General features: G+C 39.5%; 1 protein-coding gene across 1 annotated transcript; it reads right to left on the reverse strand.

Annotated features, from left to right (window-relative positions):
• Positions 1–3,146: 3,146 nt before the first annotated feature.
• LOC143881164 (uncharacterized) lies at positions 3,147–9,221 on the reverse strand. Its single transcript, XM_077384152.1, has 5 exons — positions 8,951–9,221; positions 8,138–8,411; positions 4,964–5,195; positions 4,012–4,093; positions 3,147–3,494 (listed from the first exon to the last, which is right to left on the reverse strand). Exons 1-5 carry the CDS (start codon positions 9,194–9,196, stop codon positions 3,255–3,257), a joined length of 1,074 nt encoding a protein of 357 aa, XP_077240267.1. The 5' UTR covers positions 9,197–9,221; the 3' UTR covers positions 3,147–3,254.
• Between the last annotated feature and the right edge of the window lie 348 nt (positions 9,222–9,569).

Genomic DNA, 9,569 nt, shown 5'->3' on the forward strand with positions numbered 1-9,569 from the left:
CAATTTATATTGATCCGTTTTTATAGTTTCTTACGTTAATGTCTGTCGTGGATATTTATGAATTTAAGCATGTTCAAGATCAAGGGAGATTATCTTTTTGTTTTGGAGATTATATAGTGTGGCTTAATCTACAACAATTTCAGTTGATGATTGTTCTTCAGCACCTAAACTCGATGATGAGTTTTTTTGAACCAGGGGACAATGATGCAGTTGGTGCCAAGAACATGCGGCATGGAAGAAGTTCTATTTTTAATTATTATTTTCGTCATTTTATTTGCAGCCTCCGTTTTAGGCATCAAATCGCATCCATTTGGCATGATTTTGGTATCTTTAGAAAGGTTTTTTCATTCACCTATGAGCCCAAACGCACACGATTTGATTGTGATTTGAGCGAGTTATGGGCATTTTACGGTTGTTGTATATGCTTATTACGAGATTACTATTTTAGGTAAGTATTAGTAAAGATTTTAGGTTCTATTTATGTTATTTTAGACGGACGGCTATGATTAGTTGCTTGGGTATTAAGTTAGCTTTAGGGTTCTCTTTTCTTATAAATAAATGTTATGGAAGCATTGTAATGGATATACTTTCTTTAATTATTGAATGGAAATTTGCCATTAGGCTTTTCGGGTTCTTTTAGAAATTTTCTACGAAATTTATTTGGCTTGATCTCTTAATGTTCTACTAAGGATCTAAGCAGGTATTGATCGTGGTTTACGTCATTGTTTCATTGTTTTTTTTATTTTTGGAATATATTTAGGGAATCTAATGTTTTACTAGATTTTTCGAAGTATTTCCATACTCATCCAAGTTTTATTCGCTTCCCATCCTGCGGTTTCATTGCAATCTCTTTCGGGATTGCATCAGTAGATCTGGCAGCTCATGGAGAGAGAGAGAGAGAGAGAGAGAGAGGGGGGGGAGGGGGAGGGGGAGGGGGTACTTCCTAGTGGAGGGGAGAGGTTGAGGAGCAAAGAGGGTGAAGGAAACTGCCAGATCTGTGGATTTCCAATTCTCTTTTCCACAGCATATTTATAAATCTGATTTTTTTCACTGTCAGCTGCTGAATTAGAAATCCAAGAATTTGATCGGATCCAAATTACAATGCAAAAAGGGCTGCAAATGTGAGAAATCAAAATCCAAATCTTCTCGACATCCAAACGGGCCCTAAATGCATTTTTTGGTAAACTTTTCAACTTGACCCCATTATATTTTGGCATAGTTTCTTATAGAATTTGGCAAATGATATATTCACCCTCTTTTATTCCTTTGGGCCACTCCCTTTCAGTGTAAAAGGACAGTCATAAATATACTAGATGGGGCTGGCCCAAGGAAGAAATATGGATGAATTTATCACTTCCCTGTAGTTTTCTATTAAAGTTAATGTTATTTTTAGCATTTTGGTTTTACATATATATTGATACACGAGCACAAATATATACATATATTCATTTTTTAATCCGTTTCTCTTAAACAAAAACTTAGGGAAATGATACCCCCCCCCTCTTAACGTTATCCGCTAACTTTCAAAGGTAAAGAAAAAACGTTAAAGGGGTGAATTTATCCTCAAGCAATGAACCATTCTCACGGAAACGTTAAAAGGGGGATTTTATCCATCAAAGAGTGGGGAAATATCGTTCCCCAAAACTTATTATACACGTTCTATTTATGTGAATAGAACATGTTTCCGTTTACTTGAAATTTTTTTTACTAGATTTTTTTTGGAACCAACACGGTATTAAACCTGAATTTTACCCTAACTTTTCTCTTTTTTTTTGCCGTATCACATTTTGCTCACTATTGGTCCTTATGCAGACAAAGGCTTACAATCTATTTTGGTGTGTTTGGTTGCACAAAAGCTCGAAACTTAGCTTGGATTTGGCATGCCATTCCATGTTTGGTTGCCAAAAATAGCATTGGACTCCCCTTTGGCGGTCTCCCATGTAATAATTGCTTGGCTGCTGACATGGACTGTCCTTTTTTTTATGACATAGGATATCCCCACCCCAATTTTTTAGGGCAGGACTATTCCTTACGGATGCACGCAATCACATGTAAACTACGTGCATCGGGTAAGAACCAAAGTGATTCGAGGGTGTGTAGCTAGTGCTTTGAAAGGCCAATGATGGTTGGCGAAAATAGCAGACCGGGGGCGACATCAACGGAAAATCTTCAAGTGGTTATGAAATAAGCCGAGGTGGAAATTGTTGGGAAAGTTACCTTTTTCCCATCCACGTGACTTGCTTGTGTGGAAAGGCAGGAAAAACCAAAATAAGAAAGTTGTTTTTCCTAGATTTTTGTAAAATCTAGGGTATGAAACAAAGCCTTAAGCTCACGAGTTGGTATAGCAGCAAAAAGGCTTTGGGTGTGGTGTGAAGTGTCTCTTTTTGTGTATTCGGACTGCAGAGAGAGAGAGAGAGAGAGAGAGAGAGAGAGAGAGAGAGAGAGAGAGAGAGAGAGAGAGAGAGAGAGAGAGAGAGAGAGAGAGAAGAAATGGGTCTTCTTCTTGTGGGTTTTCTTTTGGGTATCTCTTGGGTTACTCTCGTGTACAGTCTTGGTTTGAGAAGCAAGGAAAGGGTAGCGGGTTTGTAGGTTTGTGATTAATCCATTGTAATCCTTGTATTTTGTTTTTCTCATAGTGGCCGGATGATCATTTTTCTCGCTTGTGGAGTCAGCTTGTCGAACCAAGTCAAATCTTCTTTTTTTTCGGTAACGAAGGGTGTCCCCTCCCCCTTCAGGGGTAGTACTATTTCTATATGGATGCGCGCAATCACCCGAAAACCACGCACATCAGGTAAGCAAGGGGGGATTCGAATGCTCGTCACTGGGGAGCAAACCCATGACTTTACACCAAAGAGCCACGCCCTTCCGGGTTAAATCTTGATGTTCATCTTGCGGCTTGCTTGGTTTATTTTACTTTTCCTTTAAATTTGTGCACGGTCGGATTGTTTTGCCCAACGGATCTTCTCAACATATCCAATGGAAAAGATTATGTATCACGGCCGATAAATGAATGGTGTGGATCATTGACTAAGGTATTTATCCTATAGTCCATTAAGTTCATGTCTTTGGAAGCAATGGAAAGTGAAAGACAATTTTCAAGTTCAAAATGAGGAAAAAAATAATTGTAACCCCATAATTCCTTGAGAATTTTGCACCATTGCCTTCTTACTACAGATTGACTGTCCATTTTACAAACATCAAATGTAAGGAGAAGATCATACAAAACAAAACTAGTAAAAACTCTAAACATTAATTCAACCTTTCATCTTCCAAAGTATCATAAGAAAAACAGGACGCTTTCCTGTGGCTCCCATCTTCTCAGCGAATTGAGAGAGTTGGAATATCTTCTTGAGAGCTTCATTTCTCTTCTTTACCTTCTTTTCTTCGGCCTTCCTTCTTACCTCATTTATCCTCTGCTCCATCTTCGCCAAAGCCTTCTCCCGATTCTCTTCCATTTTTCTCTGCCACAACATATGTTTCTCTTCCATTTTGATCTGCCACAATATGTGTTAAAGTATAAAAGATTTAATAACTCTATCTCCAACAGCTTAAGCTTCTGGAGTAATTGGTTGTTTCATAACATGTATTATCCCTCATTTCCAACATTTCATTGTCCACAAAATTACAAACTTGTTACTGATTTTCAAATTTTAATTATAACCACCCTGTTTAGATTGCAAGAAAAACATTTCTCATGGAATTTTTTTTTTGTTAGGAAATTTTTTTCTTTCCTCAAATTAGGTAAATTATATGATTATGATTAATTTAGAGGGATATCATTATAAATTGAAGGCCCTCTAGAAAAAATTGAATTGGGTTGGGTCAAGTTATGTTTTTTCATGTGTTAAAGAAGGAAATTTCTAAAATATTTTTCATTTTCAAACTTTTCCAGGAAATTCCTGCAATCCAAACAGGGCCTTTGCGACTTTACAATTCTAATTGACATTCAAGGGCTGATTAATTCTCTCTCGTTTAAAAACAGTTCTATAATTATTAATCTAAAGTGAGTACCTCAAAGTCCTTCATGTCGGTCCTCGCCTTGTAAATCTGCCTTAACTCCCAATCACTGATTTCTGACGCCTTGCTTCCTAGCCTGCAGAAAGAGGAGGTGAAGATTTTAGAAACAAGAAAAGCAAAAAACTAAAGTGGAAATATCATTTCCCTATGTATGTATGTATGTATGCATGCATGTATGTATAGGTATGTCGACATTCATGCCTGCAAATTTATGTATGTGTACACATGCAATCAATTCTCCATAACCCATAATAAGCTCAGGCATGCGAACCAAATTTCTATGCTTACATGGCCATTGAGTCATATTAGCTAATGAAAAGAAACTGTGGCTATTATTTGTAGTATGTTGCCAAGGGAAATTATGTTTCATTATTTCCACTCCCTTTCATTTGTCTTTTGTTCAGAAAATGAAGAAAAAGACTAACAACATGAGATGGTGGAAATGTATCCACTTTAACCCAAAAACCATTTGATGATTTGAATAAATCAAGATTTACAAGACATATACAGACTCGTATGCACCTAGTTATGGATTGATGCCTATTTATATGCTCGTGGTGTGAGACAATAAATTAGTCCAAAAGCTTATGCTGATAGAGTAATATCAAGGAGTTGTTAAGGTCCTGTTCGTTTTGGATTATGAAAACCGATGGTTAACCTCCGGACTGATTATAGGACTCTGATTACATTAATTTTAAGTCTATAATCGGTTTGGAGGCTCACCATTGGTTACCATAATCTCAAATGAACATGGCCTAAGTATGACAACCGATTGTGAGTGCCAAATGTATTGTTGAATTCAAAATTAAGTTTAAATTTGACTCCAATAGTCGGTTTAGCACTCACAATCGGTTGTAATAATCTTAAGCAAACAGGGCCTTAAACTCTTAGAAATGGTGTTATTCAATCAATTATACTTCAATCAAGTGAGAGGGGGGAAATGTACTTGTTGGTGAGCTTTAGTGCTTTAGATGCCTTCCATGCAGTAATCTTGGCCAGCTTTAGAGCTTTAGCTGCCTTCCATTCAGTATTCTTGGCCTCAATTTCGTTCTTCTTAACTTCAGACATGAATTCTACGAAGGACGTTGGAGTCCCCGATCTCTGATGTTCGTTGATTGAGCTTTCCAAGTCTGAATCCTCGTGTCTACTCAAGTTACGGCCCATATAACCTTCTGATACTGAAAATAAAATACAATTTACCAACAGAGAGAATTAGGAAATAGCAATAAAATCTGGTTACTGTAGCTTTTATTCTGAGAATGAGCTAATGTGTAGTGTTAATTTACACTGGATTTTAATGCATAGAAGGTGGGGTGGCTACAAAGTCGGGGTGCAACTCGAGTCAACCCAACCTGAACATCGGCTTGAGGAGGGTCAACCCTAAAGGAAGCTACCGAAGGGGTGTGGTTTTCAGTGGTTTGCAACGGTGAACCTTATGGGTACTTCAAATCGACAAGAGGTCTGAGACAAGGGGACCCTCTTTCTCCATGCCTCTTTATTTTAGCCGAGGAAGTTCTAAGCAGAGGGATCACTAGGCTATTCCAAGAAGGAAAAGCTTCCTATTTCATGAGAGGACGATCCTGTATTCCGATTACTCACTGTCTTTATGCCGACGATATAGTCATTTTCTCTAATGGGTGCAAGAGTAGTATAAGTCAGATTATGAGGTTTCTTGGGAGATACGAGAAGGCTTCTGGGCAACAAATTAACAAAGGTAAGAGTTGTTTCTCAGTTGACGAGAAAATGTCGTCAAGCAGAAAGAATATAATCAAAGTCAATACAGGTTTTCTACTCAAATCCTTCCCAATTCAGTATCTTGGGGTACCATTGTTCTCGGGTAGGATGAAAATTTCCTATTTCGACTTGATGGTTGAGAAAGTGAGGCGTAAGATAGAAGGGTGGAAGGGAAAATTCTTAACTTCAGGAGGGAAACTTGTTCTAATAAATCATGTTCTGGGAAGTATTACAATTTATACCCTTTCGGCCCTAAGTCCCCCAAAGAGGGTAATTCAGAGAATAGAGAGTCTAATAGCTAATTTTTGGTGGGGAAGCTCCGAATTTGGACTTAAAACTCATTGGGTGGGGTGGAAGCGGATTTGCAAACCTAAGGACGAAGGAGGGCTGGGGTCTAAATCTATGGTGGATCTCAACAAGGCCTTTCGTATGAAGACCCTACACAAGCTTCATCTTAGGAATTCTCTTTGCAGTGAGTTTCTAATATCCTGTTATGGTCGTGGTCAACATCTCAATATGGTGGAAAGTAATGCCAGTAGCTCTAGACTATGGAAAGAAATCTTGGAAGTGAGGGAAATCTGGAAGGAGCATGCTAGATGGGTCGTTGGGAAGGGTTCAATTGGATTTTGGACTGACCTTTGGCTAGGAAGAAGACCATTGGTTGATTTCGTCGATGATCATGCTGATATAAATATCAATGCTAGCATAGCATCTCTTCAATGCCCAGAAAGAGGATGGAACCTAGAAATTATTCTGAGACATCTCCCAAATCAGTGGGAAGTTGTTTTTGCGAATTTAAAGCTTCCCATTTCAGGCAGTGCTGACCAATTGATATGGAGCAGAACTGACTCCGGCCTTTTTACCATTAAAACGGCTTGGGAAGAATGCCGTATAAAATCGGAGAAGGTGGCCTGGTCTGCAGGGTTGTGGGATTCAATTCCGGCAAGGATCACATGCTTTGGATGGAAGGTTTTTCAAAACGCAGTGCCAGTTGATGTACGTATCAAGGATCGAGGAATTCAGTTGGCTTCCATGTGTGTTTGCTGCCTCCGAAGTAAAGAAGAATCGTCGGATCACTTATTCGTTTATGGTGAGCTTGCTAAAGCGATTTGGTCTGTTTTTGCCAGAATATGGGGGATAGAGCTCATTCCTTTACAGCCTCTTAAAAGCAGGATGAAGGTTTGGTATGAATGGGGAAAGAAAAAGAAATCCTTAGCTGGAATTCTCATGGGCAGCACCCCTCTTTATTGCATAGGAAATTTGGAAAGAAAGGTGTGCTAGGAGGATGGAAGGGCGTTTTAACTCAATCCGCTGGGTTCAGTCTAAGATAGTAGAGAATTTAAGAATATTGAGCGCTTCTATAGAGATTCCTCGAGCTCCGAATATGGAGGAAATTCTAGCGCTAGATCTGTTGAAAATCCAGAATCTGGCCCCAAAGCCCCAAAAAGACTCTTGGGTTTGGTGGAAAAGGCCAGAAAAAGGCTTCTTGAAGTTAAACATTGACGGGGCTGCCAAAGGAAATCCGGGTGATGCTGGAGGGGGTGGGGTTCTTAGGGATGAGAAGGCTTCAGTGATTTTCGCATTCTCCTCCTACTATGGTTCAACTTCGAACATGGTTGCCGAAGCAAGAGCTTTACTAGATGGGCTCCGTTTATGTTTGGCTTTCAAGGTACGTAACCTCATCATCGAATCTGATAGCAAGGTTCTTGTGGATTTTACCCGCAAGAAAGACTCGTGCCCGTGGTCGATCACCTACTTTTGGAAGGAAATCCTTGCTCATATTGATTATATGCGTCCGGATGTCCTTCATCAGTTCAGAGAAGGCAATTCAGTTGCCGATGCGTTGGCGAACGCTGCTTGTGCTTCCAAAGATTTTTCCTTATTTGGCTCTTGGTCAGAAATGCCTTGCAAAGCTCGAGGAGCCGCTCGCTGCGATGCTTTGGGTCTTCCCAATATTCGGTCCGCAAAGCTATAAGGTGGAGTGTGGGTAGGATCTGCTCTTGTTAGATCTAAGTAATTAGGGTCTGTCCCCTTCTCTCTGTTGAGGCATGGTTTATGTCCCCCTTTTTCTTATTCAATATATTAAGAAGGTGCTTTCTGGAAAAAAAAAAAAAAAAAACCCTAACCAAACCTGACTTTAAATCTCTCAACCCTAACCCAACTCATCTAACCTGGTTTTCCAAATTGGACCCAATTGGGTTCGGGTTAGCCCAAGAACAGAAAAAAAATACCATAACCCGGTATTCAATTGGTTGGCTTTTCCCAACCCTGGGTAGAAATCTGGTTGAACCTGTCGGGCTTGGGTTGGGCTGTGAGCCTGTGATACAGTATACATGTTATAGTCTTTCAAAGAAACTCATAGGAAAATAGTTAAAACCATATGTACCTTGGAGTGAAGTGGACCCATGAGATTGAGGGTCATCAGACCGTCCGTTATGATTCTTATTGCATCCCCTTTCATCTTGTTCTGTATTAACGGCCACCAATATAAGTTGATTGTCCTTTGATTCACTGCTAACCAATGGCAAAGAGTGTTTTTCATCTTCAAGTCCAAACTGCCCTCCAATTGTTGATTTCCCTTTGGACTTGGTCTTATGTGTTTCTTCTTCTTGTTTAGCTGATGCTGATTTCTTACCATCATTAGTGACAATGCAAGAGTTCTGAAGATTCAAAAGAAAGAGATGAATCAAAGATTGTTTAGATATCTAAAAATCCACATAGAATCAATCCATTATAGAAGAGGACATATATCTTTCCTCTCAAAATTCAACACGTAAGACAAATAGGGTACTGATATTAGCACTACCATGTTTTGATCATTGCACTAACTCAACTTGTCTTTTATCATTTAACTAGCTGTCAAAAGTTATTGGAATTCTAAAAAAGATCTAGAAAGCCAATGAGAAAAGAAAAGACAAGGTGAGTTAGTGCAATTATCAAAACATTGTAATCCCAATATCTGTAGCCTTCAAAAGTTCAAATAACCATAATCCAAAAACATAGAGAGAGAGAGAGACCCAGAAATCCTGAAACTAAAAAGTGATCAAAGAAGAAAAGAATAATTGTGAATCTAAATAAAAATCAACCCACTAAAACGTGAAATTGCATTTTGTTCATCAGAAAAAGAAACCCACAAAGACCCAAAAGCTACTTTAATTTTTTTTATACACAAAGAAATCCAGCTGAGAAACACACACACCTGGTTAATTGGGCCAAGTTCATTGGAGGGCGAAGAGCAAGAGATTGAGCTGAAAATGGGTGAAAGAGTGGGGTGAAATTCTTCCGGGCTCCTCCCACTACAACTCGCCGAGGAATTGGAGTTTGCTGGGAATATCTCCGACTCGAACCGGCCTAATTGACACTCTGACTCGGTCATGGATGACCATCCCAAAGCCTTCACGTAATTACGGATGTTGGTGTTACGGGGCGAGTCAAGAATCGGCATTTTGATTTGTTGAAAAACAAAGGCTTTGATATCTCAACGAGAGAGAGAGAGAGAGAGAGAGAGAGAGAGAGAGAGCAAAAGAACAGTAGATGAATTCAGGTGTTTGTCTCGCTTCACTATTTATAGGGCTGCAACTCGGGTCGGGTGGGTCGGGTTTTGGAGAACCCAACCCTACCCGAGAAATATCTCGAGTCGGGTCGGGTCGGGTTTTTTTTCGGAAAACCCACGATTCCCAAACCCGGCCCTACCCATGATAAATCTCAGGTCGGTTCGGGTCGGGCCGGGTTTTTTCACGTTGACGCAAATTTTTAAGGAAAATTCTTGTTTGGCAAGGCAACTCAACTCATAGAAGCAGAAATTACACTCACATTAC

The sequence above is a fragment of the Tasmannia lanceolata genome, unplaced genomic scaffold (genome assembly GCF_043159265.1).
Source record: "Tasmannia lanceolata isolate RefF3 unplaced genomic scaffold, GAP_Taslan_0.1 ptg000007l, whole genome shotgun sequence".
Taxonomy (NCBI): Eukaryota; Viridiplantae; Streptophyta; class Magnoliopsida; order Canellales; family Winteraceae; genus Tasmannia; species Tasmannia lanceolata.